Source organism: Gossypium hirsutum, chromosome D05, assembly GCF_007990345.1.
Source record: "Gossypium hirsutum isolate 1008001.06 chromosome D05, Gossypium_hirsutum_v2.1, whole genome shotgun sequence".
In the NCBI taxonomy this organism is placed as follows: Eukaryota; Viridiplantae; Streptophyta; class Magnoliopsida; order Malvales; family Malvaceae; genus Gossypium; species Gossypium hirsutum.
In genome coordinates this window covers 18,996,772-19,016,768 of record NC_053441.1, presented here as the reverse complement: position 1 = coordinate 19,016,768, position 19,997 = coordinate 18,996,772, and the positions used below count along the sequence as shown (strand labels likewise).

General features: G+C 34.6%; 2 protein-coding genes and 1 pseudogene across 3 annotated transcripts; 1 reads left to right on the top strand and 2 right to left on the bottom strand.

Annotated features, from left to right (window-relative positions):
* Window positions 1-362: 362 nt before the first annotated feature.
* Window positions 363-2,475, top strand: LOC107957915 (U-box domain-containing protein 4). The gene is made up of 2 exons (XM_016893539.2): window positions 363-1,740; window positions 2,146-2,475. The coding sequence occupies exons 1-2, from the start codon at window positions 757-759 to the stop codon at window positions 2,221-2,223; spliced, it is 1,062 nt and encodes a 353-aa protein (XP_016749028.1). The 5' UTR covers window positions 363-756; the 3' UTR covers window positions 2,224-2,475.
* A 4,329-nt stretch (window positions 2,476-6,804) lies between these two features.
* On the bottom strand, window positions 6,805-8,392 carry LOC107960687 (strigolactone esterase D14-like; annotated as a pseudogene).
* A 7,268-nt stretch (window positions 8,393-15,660) lies between these two features.
* LOC107957916 (cyclin-D1-1) lies at window positions 15,661-17,849 on the bottom strand. Of its 2 annotated transcripts, none has more exons than XM_041094174.1 (5): window positions 17,289-17,849; window positions 17,130-17,216; window positions 16,749-16,941; window positions 16,535-16,665; window positions 15,661-16,441 (listed from the first exon to the last, which is right to left on the bottom strand). In XM_041094174.1, the coding sequence occupies exons 1-5, from the start codon at window positions 17,526-17,528 to the stop codon at window positions 16,211-16,213; spliced, it is 882 nt and encodes a 293-aa protein (XP_040950108.1). In that variant the 5' UTR covers window positions 17,529-17,849; the 3' UTR covers window positions 15,661-16,210. The 2 variants fall into 2 exon arrangements, with proteins under 2 accessions (XP_040950108.1, XP_016749029.1); XM_016893540.2 differs by having other exon boundaries at window positions 16,749-17,040; window positions 17,289-17,847.
* Window positions 17,850-19,997: the final 2,148 nt, after the last annotated feature.

Here is a 19,997-nt window from a genome sequence, read left to right as displayed (position 1 = left end):
AAAGAAAGGAATTATACCCAACAACATTAACAACAGCATCGGCTTGATTTTCGTGATTAAAAGGCGGAGAAGCGTGGCCTGATCTGATCTGTGTTTGGACTAAATACCTTAAGATTAATGCAAGTCAGCTTGTGCACCCAAGTCGGCACTGGCCACTGCCCAAAATAAATAAATAAAAATATAGGGAATTGGAATTTGGTTTTACGTGGCAGTAACTGGAAGGACGAAATGAGGGTACTGAAAGCGTACCATTAACGTATCACAGTACTAAAAACCATGCCCCAGATTTATCTGTGTATCAGTTAAACTTTATAAATCGTGGGAAGTCTTGTTAGTTTTATCGATGAAAGAGAAATTGCGAAAACCGGAAAACGATTTCATCTTCCATGAAAACCACTCTTTTATCGAATAGACAATCCAACCATCTAGTTTCTATGCACGCGCCTAAAAAGGGGCACCATTCGCATCGCACGTGCTCCTATCAGGCTTTGGTTTTTTTGGTACGGTAAAAGTACACGTGTCACCCCAAGACCCCCCCACTGCAAAAGTCTGGCAGAATTGTGTAGGTTGAAACTGATTCCCCTTATATTCTCCCCCTGTCCCTCGCTCTTACACTATTTTTCAGCCCTTTATCAACTAACCCGGATACGCCTCGTTTCCGATTCCGGTTAACCCGATTTGAACATCCATCCTGAATCGTGGTTTTCGATTAACGCTGGCTAGATTTTGATGCAGTGACAGTGTGGTGGCTTAGATATGGAGACAGAGAATCCGGTGAATTACAAGTATATGGGGAGGAGCTTTAATGATTTGAGTATCAACGACGATTCTACAGCTTTCAGTGATTGTAACAGCGATAGATCGGGGGAGTTCCCATCGGCATCGTCTCAGAACCGGCGATTACTACTCGCCTGTGCTAATTCCGAGAATTCGGATGATTTGATACGGCAGCTCGTATCGGATCTCGATTCCTGTTCGATTGACGAGCAAAAGCAAGCGGCTTTGGAGCTTAGGCTTCTGGCGAAGAACAAGCCGGAGAATCGAATCAAGATCGCTAAAGCTGGCGCGATTAGGCCTCTGATTTCGTTAATTTCATCCTCTGATCCCTATCTTCAAGAAAACGGCGTGACAGCGATTTTGAATCTCTCTTTATGCGATGAGAACAAAGAACTTATAGCCTCCTCCGGAGCAATTAAGCCACTGGTTAGAGCTTTGAGAACAGGAACTTCAACGGCTAAAGAAAACGCAGCTTGTGCTTTGCTTCGGCTATCGCAGGTAGAAGAAAACAAGGTAGCGATCGGACGGTCAGGAGCTATTCCACTGTTAGTTAATCTTCTCGAAAACGGTGGATTTCGCGGGAAAAAGGACGCATCAACGGCGCTTTATTCTCTATGCACGGTTAAAGAGAACAAAATCAGGGCCGTTGAAGCGGGGATCATGAGACCACTAGTGGAATTAATGGCCGACTTCGGGTCAAACATGGTTGACAAGTCGGCTTTCGTTATGAGCGTGTTGGTACCCGTACCGGAAGCTAAAACGGCATTAGTCGAAGAAGGAGGGATTCCCGTTTTAGTGGAAATCATCGAAGTCGGATCGCAAAGGCAAAAGGAAATCGCCGTAGCAATCTTATTACAGATTTGCGAAGATAGTGTGCTGTTCCGTACTATGGTGGCCCGCGAAGGAGCCATTCCTCCCTTAGTCGCTTTGTCTCAGTCCGGCACCAATCGCGCCAAGCAAAAGGTAAGTTACTAGTAACTGAATTAAGTTTTAGTTCACAAAACAGTAAAATCCGGTTGGTTAGTCATCGTTCGTTGACGTGTCACGGTTGTTTTTTGAAAAAAGGAAATTGTTGCCTGTTTTTATGGCTCGTTTTAAGTGCAAGAAAAGAAAGATGTGTACAATATTTTGCCACGTCATTTACACTTTCCTCCCATCTATTTTACCATTTTGAGCGAACAAAAAAAAGGAACAAAGTGACTCTGTCTTCGAACGCGCTAGTGGCAACGCCGTGTTTTGGGTATTATTTTGATTGACATTTCTTTTTCTCGGTATTAGTTTTTAAAAATTTCCAGGTTTCATTTTGTATTATTTTGTCTAATGGGTGGAGTGATTCCCTTGTCGTTTTGTTTGTCATTATTTGGACAGGCGGAGACATTGATAGAGCTTCTACGGCAACCAAGATCCGGCAACGCCGCTGCCAGGCACTCAGATGTGTCAGTATAAAACTGTCCCTACCACCGCACATGGAGATTGTAATAAAAAATCCAAAAGAGAAACAATGAAATTAGATTTTACACGGGAAAAGAAAAATGAAAGGAAAATATTGAAAATGTAAATATCTTTGAAGTAATATCGATATATTGTGATAACGTGATGTGAGACTTTGATATGCTTTGTTGATCGGGTTTTGGTTTGCCTTTTGGCTTTATTTCATAAAGAAAAAAGAATAGTATATATAAATTGTTGACAGTTCAACTGCTGCTTTGTGTGTTATATCATATAATACTAATATTATTTTGTGCTTGTTTCTCTTTTAATATATTTCTTAATTATGAGTTTAAGAATGATTAAAGTGGAACAAACGAATATGGTCTGGAATTGTCTCTGTTTTGTTTGGTAATGAATAGTTTGAATATTAATATTTTAAAAGAAAATTTCAAGAGGAGCTCGTGCAGGGATCAAACAAAAAAGAAATTGCCGTTGATTTTGTTTTGAGTTACACAATAAACCCATCTTATCGTCTGCCATTATTATCCTTTGTTCAGAAAAAAGAATAAAACTTTTTCTAAAGGCATTTTTGCTTACCGTTCAATTGGCTCTAAGATGGGGAGCAAACTGAAAAGAGAACTTAAGATAAGACCAAATAGTATCTGGGTGGTCTCTAATTCACTTGCCTTTTACAATCCTTTGGAATGAATTTCTTGCTTTTTAATGTTAAAGGCAATTTATTTTATTCCTCCCAAAATTAGTTTCCTTGTAATGTACTTAAGCTCTAAGCTATTGTAGAAAAATAAAAATTAATGTAGCCACTTAATTTAGCAACTTCATTTTCGTTTTCCCACGCAAGACTGGAATTTTTTCTTTCCCTACTTGATATAGACATCTTAACCGTTGTGGACATAAAATAGATAAAAGAGGAAGTTGGAAGACGACTTCATGGATTTAAAAAAGTTTAGGCAATTTTAAATTTCATAATCTCAGTATCAGTGTATGTGGCACTTAGAAAAATCCTCCGTTAAATATAAGTTTCACTAGTAAAGTATTGGTGTCAATTAACACTTTAAGAACAAGTTTAATTAGACATAAACATCTATCTTAAGAAATCTAATTGCTGTTTTCAATGATATTGGATGGATAGGTGAAGAGTCTAGCCAACTTTTATCGCTTAATCTTCTTTTTTAATCCCACCTGATAACATTTCAAGGAAGCTGCAAAAATAGGTTCAAATTAGCCCCACGACTATTTCACTTTCGTAGTAGTGGCTGGTTTGTACGTTGAATAAAACACTTGGAAGATAGACTTAGAATCTTGATATAATTTAATATTGTTTTATATAGGATCTATCCATGTTATTAGGCTTAAACTGATAACACTATTAAGTTTTGTTACTCAATTATATAATTAAAGTTACATAGAAATTAATCAATTTAACAACAAAACTGAAGTTATTATACAGAAAATGAATCTAGAATTTCAACATAGCATAAACCTAAATAAAAGTACCCCCAACGACAAAATCAACCCAATGACCCTTTAAAGCAATTTGAATAGTTTTTCATGAAGCCAACTCTGAGTACAAGGGAATTCAAGTTGGGAAGGAAAATTGCAATGGAATTTGCAGTCAAGGTTGAAGCCACCCAACCAAAGCTTACGAAGTTGGCGACCCCTAAATTCTTGAATGACCGGGTCCAGTCCTCACGAATAATGATTGAACACGCTTGCAAGTTGATTCCCGGAGATTTTCCATGTGAGCTTAACACAACATAACTATCTTACTTTCTTTTTCAGGAAAAAAAAACATATAATATGTGATAATTGAGATGCATTCATTTGGGGGTCTTAAGGCCGAGAAGCAGATGTGTTGTTTTGGTCAATCGGACCCTACTTGATTATTAGGTGGGTAGGAGACTTTGCACTCGGACCTTTCCACTTTGCCTCTGCTTTGGGGGTCCATTTTCCCCATCAATCTGAATCCTTATATTTCACTTCACGAGGTTTTTTAATTTGTTTATAATAATCAAAGGGCTATCCAGATGCTTTTTTCTTCTTTTTAATATATTAGAGGTTCCATCTCCAATTGCTAAAATTAAGAGTCAAATATTTATTTATTTATTTTAGTCTACTAAATAAGACTTGTTAGCACCTATTCTTTATAATCATATATGTTTAAAGAGTTTTTCCATTCAAATCAGATACGTTTCCAAAATGAAAAATAAAATCTGGTCCGTTTCTTTCAATCTCTGACTGATTAAGGATAAGTTGGGTGGAAATTTGATAATGCAAACAGAATTTGAGACGTAGTGTACTGAAGATATTGAAATCTGGAAATAAAGAGATGATGAGATTGGATTTAAACATGAATAATGCATTTCCTAAATGAATCAATTGGCACTGATGTCTACCAGTTCTTGGACCGTGGTGGGAGTTTTGGTGCATCCATGGCCCATGAGCCCACAACATATTTGAATCATTTACGGGAACCCATAAGTTACAGGACCCTGGCCCCAAAGCCCCCATACCCTTTTCGATGTGTTTAGTATTGTTTTTAATAAACACTTTTAAGATAAAAGTATTTCTAAACAAGCTATTTTTTGAGAGAAAAAATACTTCTCTAAATCAAAAAGTGGTTTAGGAAGCTGAAAATTTTAACTTCTCTTCGGAAATATTTTTTTCTCAAAAGTACTTTTGAGAAACATTACTAAACTAGAAGACTTATAAAGTGTCCAATGAACCAAGCACAAATGAATCATCTCTAATTTATTTATGTTTATAAACAAGATCCTTTATGTATGTTTAAAGCTTCTATAATAAACCATATAAAACTCACTTATTGTTGGTTTATTGTATACTTAATAGTATTGTTGGAACTTTGAAGACAATGTTTTATTAATGACGGAATTCAAGTTTAAACCTTGGAGAAAATGTTGTTTAGGGACATTGCTACTAATCTCTAAAGAATTAATCTTTATATTGGTTCAAAAAAATAGTATTGCTTGTATCTTTACCTATTTATAATATAATTTAATTTATAATATTTATTTTTTATTATTTTGTATTCAAAAATAATAAATGAAATTATTAAAAATTTTAATTATTATTTATGATTAAGTTTTAAATTAGTTTCAAAAATGGTTTAAGTTGGACCAAGAGGTAAAAAAAATCAATGTCAAATTTTAGTCTTTTGTGAAAGGAAAATAATGCTAAAAACTTTTTGACCTTATTTAGGGTCTGGATTGACTTTAACTCTCAAAGTCTTATTATAATTCTAAAAAGTTTCGGGAAAAAAAAAGGGCGACATGACAATCTCCCATCTATCTAAATGTCTAGTCAAACTCTACCTATGGGTTTCGTATAAACCAAAGGAAGTTTGAAGCAAATGTAGATAAAATATAATGAAAACTTATTCAAAGCATGCTCTATAAAACATATACAACCTTACCAATCTTTTCTAATCTTCAAAGGGATATTAACATCACATACAAAAATAAAATCAAGAGAATATATATGAATTGTATTTAAAATTACTTCTCAAAGTCTTTAACTTAATATAATGATATTTCTAATTGATACCCAAAATTTTATGGATAAAATGTGTAAGAAGCAATGGTTAAACTATTAAAGCTTTTATTGAAGCATCTAAAGATAATTGTACTTTTTCGACTCTCCCTCCATCACCCCACTATCCACTTGTTTTAATTTCTCTCCCTCTCCTTCTCTCTTGGCTTAATTTTTGCCTTTTCTTTTGTTACAAAGATAGGACCAATCCCAACTTCTTTACTACTAGATTTGAGAATTTATCTACTCCTACTATGATTATATTTTTTTTGTCATAATTGTATTTAAAATGTTAACTATATAATATTTATTTTAAATAATTTAATGTAAAATCATGTGGTGCACTCCCTATTGCGTGGTAAGTGGTAACCCATTTAATTGATGGGCCATGCTATAATTTTGGATCCTAGCTAGCAGCTTTCGTAAACTAAGTAAGTTTTGAAAATCTGCCTAATTGGAGTACGAAATGGTACTATCAGATGGTGTGGACAAACATGTTATCTCTAAATTAAAGGTAAATTACTTTTAAGGTTATTAAACTATTAATAAGTTTATATTTTAGTTATTTAACTTCAAAAAGTTATAAAATGATCATTAAACTATTCGAATACTAAGTCAATAGGCTGTCAAAATCGTTGTTGTATGGCATTCTCTATATGCACTACTTGCACTAATTGAAAGCTTTTATTTCCCTTGTCTTCTCTTTTACGATTTAGTTTATTTTCATGATACAACATTAAATATCATGAACTTACAAATCAAAATCCAAACAGATTTATTCTCCGATCTCTAGCATTAATCGATTGGATCTAAGGTATGTTCTTCTACTCATAAATGGGTATTGATCTACAATATCGATTGTCGACTCGTTGCTTGGAGCTCACTAGTCAGATTTTAAAAATAAAACTTAACAACTTAGTAACTTAAATAAATTTTTTTGAATAGTTTAGTGACTTAAATAAGAACTTTCAAACAGTTTAGTTACCTTTTTTTTGTAATTTTTTAAAGTTAAGTGACCAAAACATAAACATACTAATAATTTTTTGACATTGAGTGTAGTTTACTCCTAAATTAAAATGATTTATTTTTTATACAAAAAAAATCATTTTTTTAATTGTAACAAGTACAATACAGTTACAAATATAGGTCCAAACAATCACAAGTATTAAACTATTACAAACGGACTATCCAAGTAACGATCAAGTACAATTAAATTATTACAACACAAACAGATTAAAACTAATATAATCCAGACTAAAGCCAACTAACTGGGACTAATTGGATTACAACTCCCACACAATATGAGACTTAAAGACCTACACATATAATTATACATGGTAGGTCTTGAACCTAGCTACTCATATAATTGTGCAATAAAAATTATTTATTTTTAAATTAGATTATGTTTTTTTTTCTAGCCAAATTTATGTTTCAATTTTATGTCCTGATTTTTATTTTTTACTCTTCAAAATATAAAAACAAAGAAAATTGAAAATATCAAGTGTCGGCATCAAGTTTACTTGTTACATTTTTAGGTGGACCCTACCCGCCCTTACTAGAAAGCCTATAACCTCACCGTGAAAGGGCTCTACTGAGTATTTGAGCCAGCAACATTGGTGCGCTCAAATGCGGCAAATGCCCCTTCGTCTTCAAAATCTCGATTGTTGTCCTTCGCCCAAGTGGGTCCTCAAATACTCAGCCACCGATGCCGGTACCGACACATCCTTAGCTGTAGGATTACGCAACAGGGTACTTGGACCATCCCAAGTACCCCTCTCAGGTCATTCTTGAATACGGTCCTGGAAATGAATAATGATATGTCTGGCCTCATGTTGAAAAGGGTCCAGCTGAATTCTCGAACTGCTATCAACCCTCACCGTTAGCGACGTCCGTTGACCCACGCTTCATAATTGGCTTCAATTGCTGAAAACATTTTCTCGATTTCCCCTTGTTTGAATCCTCCATGGTAATCTTTATCATTAAGAAACTTGGAGAAATAAAACCTATAAATTCATTTCAAATCAACGGTAAAGCAAATAAGACAAATCCTGTTACTAAATCTTCTTCTTCTTCTTCTTTTTTTACCTGGGAGAAGCACCAATAAGGATGAGTTTGGTGAAAAGTTCAGGGTGGCGAATGGAAGCGAAGATGCTAACCAATACCATAGTAGAGAAGGAGTGACCAACATAAGCGCATCGGTCAACGCCGAGCGCATCGAGGATGTTAAGCAGGTCATCAACGTAGGCATCGAGGGTTGTGTACCTTCTAAAGTAGAAGTAATCAGGGTTGACACTTTCGGCACAAACAAGGTGAAACAGAATTATACGATAACAAGGCGTGAAAAGTGGGACAATGTGCTGCCAGGCCGATTGGTCTGTGCCGAACCCGTGCGCAAGCACCAGTATTTTTTTTCGGAGCCAACCACTCCGATGTTCAAGGCTTCGAGTAAGAGGTTTCTGTTAGATCTAAAGTTTTAAGTGTAATATATATTTTTTCGAATAGATTACTATAGGTAATAAAGTGTAATTTTTTTTATAAAAGTTATATATCGCTTTAACGTTGAGCTTATAGGAAGCAAAATGTCTCGGTTCAAATCTTTGTATTTTGCTAAATTCATTTTGGATTTGAAATAAGTTTTATAGATAAAAGACAAAAAAATAAAAATACTTTCATAAGAAAATTAATCGCACTGCAAAGATAATATATTTTTAATCATTTCTTAAATGGGTTGATGTTTAGTTAACTCATGACATTAAATTAATGAGACACTTAAATATTATTATATGTAATAAAATGTTTAATTTGTAAAAAAAACAAATTAATTACGTAAATGGCATGGGTTGAAGATTATTTATGAAAATGGTACGTTTGTTACAATAACTCATAATTTCACATTACTGTGCCGCGACACCACTTCGAAAAATTTTGCAACCATGACCAAATTATTATAGCAGAAAAAATATTTTATGTAAGTGACACCAAAATTATACTATATTTTCTTGTATTCAAATTATATATGGTCAAAATAATAAAGTGGTGTTGTTACACGGTAACGTGACACCACTTTTCACAATATGTCGGGAATTGGGGGAGAAAACATTTGGAATTGGGGAGAATTAGGGAATAAATAAATAAAATGGTGTCTTGATAACAAAAAAAAAAAAATCTCGGTGAGATTTAGAAAACTGATATTTTTTTTCTTGTTGGGATTTTGAGAATTGATCTTATTTGGGATTTAGGAAATTGTTTTGGGTTTAAATTGAACTAGTGAAATTTATATGAGATCATTAATTAAGGGTGAGTTTGGATGGGCGGTGCGTTTACCTGCGGTTAGTGTAAAAACAACAGTAGCGATGAGATTAGATACTGTAGTGATACTGTAGCGTGAAACAAAAAATAAGCAAAACGTACCGCACCACACCAATCGCCGATCCAAACCCACCCTAAGTGGGTGTTTGACTTCTAATTAGCCATTGGTGTTGTGTTATTGTGTAGCGACACCATTTTATTTATTTTTCTTGGTTCTTCTCAATTCCCCATGTTTTTTTCCTCCAATTTCCAACATATTGTGGAAAGTGGTCGCATTGATTTATTGTTTTAACCATATACAATTAAAAAATACGAGAAAATAAGATATAATTTTGGTGCCGCTTTAACTTGGGATGGCATCATGTAAAAAAAATTTTTGCGGTAATAATTTAATCTTGACTGTAACATTTTTTTAAGTGGTGTTATGGCACAATAATATGACAATGTGAGTTATTGTAACAAACATACCATTTTCATAAATAATTTATGACCCATACCATTTACGTAATTAATTTATTTTTATATTATTTTTAAAAAAAAAACACCGTAGTTTTTATTGTAAGAATTCAATGAACTTGTTATGCATTCTCTAGTAACCATGTACTCCTAAGGGCATGAGAATAAAATCTTGATGAATGGGAAATTGAAGGGAAAAAAATAATCAAGTTAACCCTTATTTCATAGTTCATGTTGAACCAAAAATAAAATTTCGACATGATGACACAATTTCTTTTCTGGTCTTCCTTTTTTTATTCCAGTGCTGTGATGCCCTCTCTTTCTCATCCAGTCCTTCCAAGATAATTATTAAAAAGATAAGAGATTAATAAAGATATTGTAAGATTCTAACTTTTGTGGCATGCGAGTTAGTATATCACGCCTCCCATTTGTATTTTTATGCTCTGACTTTGTAATTAGATGTACTTTAAGGTGGGTTGATTCCTGTTAGGATCGTCCCGAATAAGCAACGAACAAGTAAAAATAGTAGAAGAAATTGAGAAGATGAACACACAAATTTAACGTGGAAAAACCCCTCAAAAGAGGATAAAAAACCACGGGCAAAGATAATTTTACTATAATGGCAAAAGAATGAAGAGTACAAAAGATGGAGATAAAAACTAAACCCCGAAAACCCGAAAAACAAAGAACCCTCAAACGTAAACACAAAATTCTCTGAATGTGTTATGAGTTCTAATCTAATGGGTGTCTCTTAATTCTAAGATTGTAAAGGAGCCTATTTATAGGCTAAATTAGTAAGTCAAATAAACTATACTAATAAATGCTAAATATATTATACTAATAAATACTAAATCTTCTAGAAAGAAAATATATTTTTGTTTAACTTGACTTGCAAGCAATCTCTTAGAATTTGGGTCACACAATTCTAACAATCTCCACCTTGACACAAATTCTTTCAATGCCATCTTTGCCAAAACCCGCCACGGGCCTATCTTGAACTATGCAGGGAATTAACTGAGTCGAATCTATGCTTAGAAGCTGGAAGACTTCTAGCCTTCGACTTGTGCACTGCCAAATCAAAACTAACCCGGGTCTGATTTTCACGAATACAGTGCCCTAACTTTTCAAAACCTGCATCCAAAAGAGAACCTCTCTTCAACGAAACGGTCATACCTTTTTCCCTCCTATGACCAAGTTGCCTCCGCTTCAAATGAGTTGACTTTGACTCCGTAACGGACGAGGGACGTCCGATTTCACCGGTCACTGTAGAACCTTCCAGAATATAAAGACTGCCAGTTCTTTTACCTTTTAACAAAACGAGAGCTCCACGAGATACTTTAATGTCGCTCGACTCGATGTTGATTCTGCATCCTTTCAAGTCTAAAATACTCAAGGAGATGAGATTCTTTCGTAAATCAGGTACATACCTGACATCTGAGAGTGTCCTAATCGTCCCATCGTGTATCCTAATTTTAACAGTACCAATACCGATTATTTTACTAGATGAATCGTTTCCCATGTGCACAACTCCACCTTCAACTGGACTGTATGTGGAGAACCATTCTCTATTGGGACACATGTGGAAAGAACATCCTGAATCTAGGATCCACTCAGACGTAAGCTTGGAGTTATCGCTCGTTGACACTAACAAGAAATCATCACCGCCTTCATCGACCAAATTAGCACCAGCTACATCTTCCTCGTTACTCTCAGCAGCTCTTTTATTTCGCAGTTTATAACAATCTGCTTTGACGTGACCTAACTTTTTGCAATAGCGACACCTTTTGTCTCGTTTCTTTGATGCTACCAAAACGGAAGCTTGTCTATCTGCTTTGCTATTCAAATCAAACTCATTGTCGAGTTTGTCTCTATTCAACAAATGACCCTTCACATCTTCGAACAAGAGTTTGTCTCTGCCATAAATCAGGGTTTCCCTGAAAGACTTGTATGAAGAGGGTAAAGAGCATAATAACAGCATAGTTTGATCTTCATCGTCAATATGAACCTCAACGTTCTTTAAATCATTTAAAAGAGTGATGAATTGACTGATGTGATCTTTAAGAAGCTCACATTCGTTCATGCGAAACGTAAATAGACGTTGTTTCAACACTAAACGGTTAGCCAGAGACTTAGTCGCATAAAGAGTTTCTAACCTTTTCCACAAGGCGAATGAGGTCTTCTCCATCAATACCTCCTGCAATACTGTATTCGCGAGGCACAACTGGATTGCAGACAAGGCCTTTTCATCAAGCTCTTCCCATTCTGTTTGATTTAGATTCTCAGGCTTTTTCCCTGTAACAACCTTTTTCAAGCCATTTTGAACTAGAATTGCCATCATCCGAACTTGCCACAGATTGAAATTTGTCTCACCATCGAACTTCTCAATTTCAAACCTTGTTGCTGCCATCTCTGAACGGGCTGATCTATGAAAGTTAAACTAGCTCTGATACCACTTGTTAGGATCGTCCCGAATAAGCAACGAACAAGTAAAAATAGTAGAAGAAATTGAGAAGATGAACACACAAATTTAACGTGGAAAAACCCCTCAAAAGAGGATAAAAAACCACGGGCAAAGATAATTTTACTATAATGGCAAAATAATGAAGAGTACAAAAGATGGAGATAAAAACTAAACCCCGAAAACCCGAAAAACAAAGAACCCTCAAACGTAAATACAAAATTCTCTGAATGTGTTATGAGTTCTAATCTAATGGGTGTTTCTTAATTCTAAGATTGTAAAGGAGCCTATTTATAGGCTAAATTAGTAAGTCAAATAAACTATACTAATAAATGCTAAATATATTATACTAATAAATACTAAATCTTCTAGAAAGAAAATATATTTTTGTTTAACTTGACTTGCAAGCAATCTCTTAGAATTTGGGTCACACAATTCTAACAATTCCAATCACCTACTTCTTAACAAATGTCCTTCCTGCTTTTCCACAACCATTAACTTCCATGAAAATATCTCTTTATTTGCAAATAATGTATTGCCTTAAATTAACAATTATCAAAACTAGATTCAAGTGTCATTTAAATCATTTTTATGTTTAAATGTTGGTTCAATTCTTATTAGATATGCAACTTGGTGCTTTTGCTTGTAAGGCCGACAAGTCGAATGGTTAACGTTTTCTTTGGAATTTGGAACCTACTCTTTCTCACTAATCTTTTTCCTACAACAAGTACTTTTTTAGCTTTAATAGTAAAATCATAACGACGATAATGAAGATTTCCAATCACACATCTATAGTCCATGTTTACAAATTTTGTTCAAATATCAGTCTACTTCCTGTAATTGCTCCCAAGTAAAAAAAGCAATGGGTTGAATGACTTGAGAAGTGGAGAGGCAACCAATGCCCAAACGGAGAGTTTGCCACGACAATAAATAAAAACACCCCAAACCATACATTTTATATATATTTTTATCCGTCTTTTTGTGTGTCCGAGATTCTTAGGATTTATGGTGGGGTTTCCCCATTATATGTCTTGTCTGCCTATCTATTTTTGCTATGTCTGTTACTGTTCTATCTGATTGTTGATGCTATGATTTTCAACCAACACTTCTAATTCTGTGCCTGTCAAAGTGGTCGTTGAAATTTTATGTATATATATCCACATTTGCTTTCTCATCTCTTTGGCCCTTCCTCCTCTCCAGCGTCACCATACAAATAAAATCCATGCTCGTATTTTATTAGCCGACTGCTTTCTTTTTTTCTTTTGTATTTAAAACAAAAACTACATTTGCTTTTGTTGGACTTACTTGATTGCGTTAAACCAAGCTAGATTCCTTCACGTGCGATATTTTTATCCATTCATAATTATCCAGTTGCTTCAAAACTCAAAAAAGATAAATGGACCTAAATTTATCAAGCCAACATAAGTAAACCATAAATCTAAAAGTTTACTTAGCTCAACCATAATAAAATAATATCAAAAGCTTTTATATATATGGCTTAGCGCTTTTTGCCTGTCCGGATGGGATGGGGATCCTTTTCTTTTTTATAAGCACCATATACATTCGATAGAATCATGCATGTGATAAGTTCGGCCTAGTGCTAGGGGCTGGATAGGGCCAACTGTGGTTACAATATGGGCTCATTTTCTCCAACGCTAAACTCAGCCTAAAAATTAAAGGGCCGAGTCCAATAGGGGAATTTTTTATTTTTGAATATATTTTATTCTTTAGATACGGGATTAAGGTGAACAGAAATTACATCCATATATTCCAACTTTGTGATAAAGTTGAAATTAGCTCTCTTTTTTTTTACCATGATTTTTATTGAAGAGGTCTTTTTTTTTCAGCATGAATTATTGATGGTCTAAATTGTAACAAACTTGTATGTAAAAACAAAGTTGTACTTAGGCCTATTCTGGTGAAATGATGTAAGCGTGGTTGATGAGTCTTTACTGGACTTGCTTTCTGTCCGAGTGGATCATATTAGGCTATCTTTGCTGATGACAATGACCAGAGGGTGGATACGATACTTTCTGCCATGGTTGTCGCTTCCCTTTTACCATAACAAAACGACTCTATACAAGGTAAGGTAAAAGCTAGTCCAAAGCACCTACATCATCTTCAATGCTCTTGCACACAATTTTAACCTCATAAAGGAACATGATTGGATAAAGACCATTAAAATCTACTCCAATTTCATGATAATCATCTTTATCAGGTTGGCTCATCAATTCAGATTGTCCCACATAAATGAAAATTAAAAATCTTCCCATAGGGAAATAAGTGGGATGGGAAAAGAGAGAGGGAGCAACAAATAGCAAAGCTTAAACACAAACTCGTCTATACTTGGGAAAAACCAAACCAACCTGAGATATATATTAACTCATCTTTAGTATAGCCACTATCCTTTCATTGAATTCATCATACATAGATTCTTAAACTTCATTATACATTCAATGTACAGTATTATTGCCAAGTCTCATACGGTTGATCATCGTATTTCAGCGGCACCAAACTTTCCTAGTAACGCACAATGTACCCAAAGCACAATTATACATGCTTTTCTGGATGCAGTAGAGAGAGATACACGCGCCCCATCAGTTGAACTTGAAGCAGACTGTTTGTTTATTCAATGCACGAAAAGAAAAGACCGAGGATGTTGGGATACGCTGAACGGCTGAAGCGAAGCTCTGTGATATATATAAAAAGGCAGAAAGACCAAGATTTTTCAACTATTTGAGATTTGAGGTTAGATGAAGAGACTGATAGCGCATGGAACAGTGTACTGAGTGGCAGGGAAAAGTACCAAGTACTTGTTTGTCTGTTTTTGACTCCAAAAAAAAAAGAAAAAAGGGAAGAAATTATTGACAGTTTCGCTTTCACCACCAGCAGTAGCTACTGAAACGCCAACCTAATCTCCCCAGAGCTTTTGTTTCAGTCGAATAAATCTTACTAGGAAGTGGACTCTTTTTGTTTTCTACTCACCTGTTTTACTTTAGGGTCTGTAAGAGGGAACATTTTGGCCGGTTTGGTTTCAAAGTTGAAACAGTACCGTTCCCAAGTTGTATTGTTAGAAATGGAGATTTTACTTCAAATCCATAAAGCCGAAAAGGACTTGTCTAGTTTCGACTAATTTACGGAAAAGCTTGTCAAGAGATGGGTACAGAGTCAGGAGATACTCGTGTTTTTACTTCTCATCTCTATAGATTTGATCACCCTTAATATGTAATATTCAATGTATCTTGATGGTGGCTTTCAAAAAATTTGAATGAATTTTATTTATTTATTTACGTGGATATTATTTTAGGATTCAATTATAATTCTTTTAAAATATATAAAATAGTTAAAGATAAAAAAATTAAAATACGAGTCGATATTAATTTATCAAATAGTACCACCAACTACTATGCTTCCCCTCTCGATAGTTTAGCCTGTTTCTATCCTTTGATCATAAACACCAAAGGGTAATGCGTCATCTGGTCTATATTGTCCTTACATTACATTAAAAATAATCAAAAGTTAATCCCAGTTGTAGTATTTAAAGATAATGCATAAAATAATAATATATCTATTTTTATAAAAATGGAAATGGAATAAGACTAAGTAAAAAATTTTAGTTCATAAGAAGAAAACAATAATAATAAAAAAAGACCAACCAAAAATTCAATCACATAACTTTACAGTATACGAATATAAATATGTAAGTAGTACTTTTTTTCCTGATAGGCCAACATGCAACATAGATGCATCAAATCAAATAAACAGGTCTCTTCCCCTCTTTCCCCTCTCACCACCCCACATTCTTATCACCCTTTCAAACAAAAGCATCCCATCAAAAGGTAGGGTTGCCAGACACATTATTATATAAAAACCCCATACTGAAAAGAAAGCCAAAAAAGATGGAAATAAAAAAATAAAAGAATTATTAGGAAAAAGGAAAAAGGTCAGTAAGCTTCAAATGACTGTTCTTCCCAGCAGCCTTCAAAACCACATTTCTGACCTTTTCTTTGTACTTGGGTAGCATCGGTGTATGAAAAAAGAGAAGGATCTGCTTTTCTTTTTATATGTTGTCCAAATCTTTAATTTTCCTTTTTCATCTCTGTTTCCCCTGTCTCTAAGCATTCAATCAACTTGAAATCATGTCAATGAAGCAATCAATAAAAACAACACACACTCCTCTAATTAGCAGTAACAGTCCACTGCTAAAATCTTCTAAGGCATTTTTCCAGCAGAGAGCCGCTTCTCATTAGTTACTTGGTCACTATTGCTCACATTTTTATTGAATGCGAGCCTTTTTCTTTTGGCGCAAACTGTACCGGAACTTGAACAATCGTCCACGGCATCGATTGCACTCGAATGGGTTGCATTTTCAGATTTTGGTATATTAAGTTCGTCCGACGTGTCTAGTTTCTGCATCAAATTGTAGCACCTAAACACATCTTCCTGTGAATCCCACAAACAAAGCAATCACAAATCTAACAATATAATATCTGATAAAACAAAAGGATAAATAAATAAATAAATAATTGAACTCACAATTTCAAGAAATTCACAAGAAAGGGAATTCATCGTACACTCCAATGCTTTTCTTGTTAGTTTCTTATTCAATGTCCTCAATATTGCAGCAACAGCAACAACAGAAGGCCGATGTTCCATTAAGTTTATCTCTATATTCAAAGACAAAAAACGAACATTAAACTCAAACAAAAATGTAAGACAAGTAATCGAAATGGCTTAAATTGATAACTACCTTTTATTGTAAGGAAAATGAGTTGGACAGTAATCGAAATAAAATGATCCGGTGGAGATATTTTACACATCTTTTTGATGAAGAAATTAAGAAAAGCAAATGGAGTGGCTGAACTCAGTCTCCATTCCAATGTATTTAATACCAAAAGCTCCATTCTCTGAATTGTTTTACTCTCGAAGTTGAATTCTTCAGTCTGAAACAATGAGAGTGGAGGAACATTTATCTCCTCCATCTTTGCAGCCAATGAGAGACATGCAATTGACAATAATTGTATTGCCCATGACTTTTCACTCTGAAAATAAAAACCCAGATAAAACAATAACAAGAACTACATATTATGGAATCACGAGCTTTGAAAATGTGAAAGAGTAGTGAGCTTACAGCAATAGACTTTATCGAAAGGAATCGGTCGAAGTAAATCATTGACAAATAAGCTGTTTGGCAGCGAAATCCAAATGCTGCTCTTGTCTGCATTAGTTGACAAAATAAATTAAAAATATCAAAACTTACTCAAAAATCAATCAAGTAAAAAGAACTCACTTTCAGAATCCACGTTATAGCTTCCGAACGAGCATATTTGAGGTAGTTACAAAGCACCAAAGGTTCACTCTTCTTGAACCCAAAACTCATTTCTCTATCAAATAACATCTGCACACACTCTTCATCATATTCAGCAATGTAATTCTCATCAGTTGACTCTTCTTTTTCTTTCAAAAAAGTCTCATTTTCTAAGCAAAGAAGACTGCACGAAGAAGCATCAACTTCCATTTTACAAATCATTTCTTTACAAACTTTCCTTAACTCTTTTTTTCCAGACAAATCTAGAAAAGGATATCAAATACAAAAGCGGCTAATAGTTCCATGTTATAAAGAAAAACAAAATATAGTTTCACCTTCACCAATCTTGAAATAAACCAAAACAAAGATAATGATAATTCACTAAAACCCTGTAATTTAGCAGAAATGTTTACTTCCTTAAGGATTAGAGCTTGAAAAAGAAGAACTAAATAGAAAGTAAAAGAAACGAAGAACTGGTTTGGCTTGTTGGGCAATATCTTCACTGTTGTCTTTAAATCCAATCCTCCTTTTTTAAAAAAGATGTTTTCCTTAAATAAAATTTATTTTTGGGTTACTTATTTTATTTTATTCTTGAGGACTGAGGTTTGACTGGGAGTACCGATTCAGAGGGGCGAACATTTTGGCTACTATAGTTAATAGAGCGTGCATTTCACGGTCCAATAAGAATACGGTAGATGATGTCAGGTGGACTACGTACCGGGTTAATAACTTTAGGGAACATTGTCATTGTCAAAATCATGGATCATGGACTTCATTTCTTTTTTCACTTTTCAGTCTGGACATAATACAGATTAGACAATAGATTATTTATATTTTAATTACGATTTATTAATACAGTTAATAAAATAGATTATACCCTATTCTTGATCTAATGTCATTCGTTGAGTCTTTCTTTACAGAATTAATTTAAACAAGAAAGAATCATTTTACATCATAAACTCAATGCTAGTGTTAATGTTTAATAATCCCCTTAAATTTAAAATCGAATCGATTTATACACGAAACTTTCATAAACACTATAAAATTATTATCATAGACTAAATTAATTATGCAATACTTGTGTTTATAACAATAAAATTAATCTCTAAACACTAAACTTATTACCTCTTATGAATTTAGATGAAAGAATTTTAAACATTGTTTTGCAGATTGGTTTTCAATATGAGAGAGAAACTATGGGAAGGAGCTGAGCTTTGATTTGGAGGTTTATCTATTGTTAGCATATCATAATACTGTAAGCAAATTAAAACTCCAGTTCACCATTGATAATTTTAGCACTATTAATTGAAAACGTGAAAGCTACAGCACATGCACACATGACACACAACTCATCAGATTTAGACACCATTTCACACCCAACCTTTTTGTCTTGGATTTTGTGCCGCTTAATTGCTTGAAATTAAATTTGTTTTATCATTATGATTTCCTATCTTGTATACCATTAATGTATAAATGAACGGTTTGATCAATGCTTGATCCAAATTTGTCTGCCCACCGTGACCCCTGGATCCATAACAATGATACGTAAGAGTCAAATGAGTGTACCAAAACGTCAGGTTCTTCACGCCATCTGCGTAATATTGCTTATGTCAAAACATTGATATCGAAGATCGATCAATGATATGTGATTCTGGGATCAAATATCCAAAACTCTTTCAATGAATTTCCAACTATGATGATACATATCGTAAAGATGGTCTCCGTTTTTTTATTTTTTATTTATATATATCGTCCACTGTGATCCGGTCCATATATAGTACGGTGAAAATGGGCTCACACACTGCTAGGGAAAAGCCAAGCCGAGCACCAGTATAGATTGGCATCGTCTTTAAAAAGGTGACTGTAAGGAGGGGTTGCAAATTGGGATCGGGGCAGCGTTTGCTGGGAAATTGTTGCCTCCTACACCGGCCATTCTGCATTTGGTGCCCTGTGCCAGTCTCTTTGGGTGAATGGTGTATGTCGACTTTCCCTTGCAATCCCTGCATTTTGGGTTGCATCATCCAGCACCCACTGATGAATCTGAGGACCCAAATGGTCTGGTTCAGGAAATTATTCAGGACTCCCATGGAAGAAAACCTACAGTATTTCTACAATAATAGCAAATTGATCAGGATAAAACTGAAACTAGTAAATGTAGGCAGTGACAAAATGAGCATGTCTCCTGTTTAACCCGATATGAATTAAAATTAACAAAAGTACTCATTAAACTGACCTTCATAATTGATGTTTAAACCCCCAAGCATTGGTTCATGATTCGAGAGAATTCCGATGTTTTGAACCAGAAGGTGTTGCAATGTCAAAGGCATGTTCAAACTTCAACCTTCCACTTCCAATAAAAAACTCAGGCTGTTTTTTGGGCATTATTTAATTTTTAAATCACTTAATGAAAGAGTGAAAGCTTTCGTAAAGCTAGCGATAGGAGTTATAATAAATACCAGAGATCACTTAACGAAATTTACGGCAAAAATAACAGAAAGGATGGAGAGTGGAGGGGGGCTGCCCTGTATGATTGTGGTTGGTGCCTTGTAAATTTCTGACAAACAAGTGTAATAACCGCACAAAGAAAAAAAAACACGCTAACTCTTATGCCATCTCGTTCAACAAAAGTGACTGCTAAGCATACCTTGTATTTCAGAGACAGTCAGTCAGTCAGTCAGACAGGGAGGGACA

Coding starts and splice junctions, on each gene's coding strand:
- LOC107957916 (XM_016893540.2), bottom strand. CDS start 17,528: ATGATTTGTAAAATGGAAGTTGATGCTTCTTCGTGCAGTCTTCTTTGC. Junction 17,217..17,288: donor CTATAACGTGGATTCTGAAA/GTGAGTTCTTTT, acceptor CAACTAATGCAG/ACAAGAGCAGCATTTGGATT. Junction 16,666..16,748: donor CATTTTCCTTACAATAAAAG/GTAGTTATCAAT, acceptor CTTTGAATATAG/AGATAAACTTAATGGAACAT.
- LOC107957915 (XM_016893539.2), top strand. CDS start 757: ATGGAGACAGAGAATCCGGTGAATTACAAGTATATGGGGAGGAGCTTT. Junction 1,741..2,145: donor CCAATCGCGCCAAGCAAAAG/GTAAGTTACTAG, acceptor TTATTTGGACAG/GCGGAGACATTGATAGAGCT.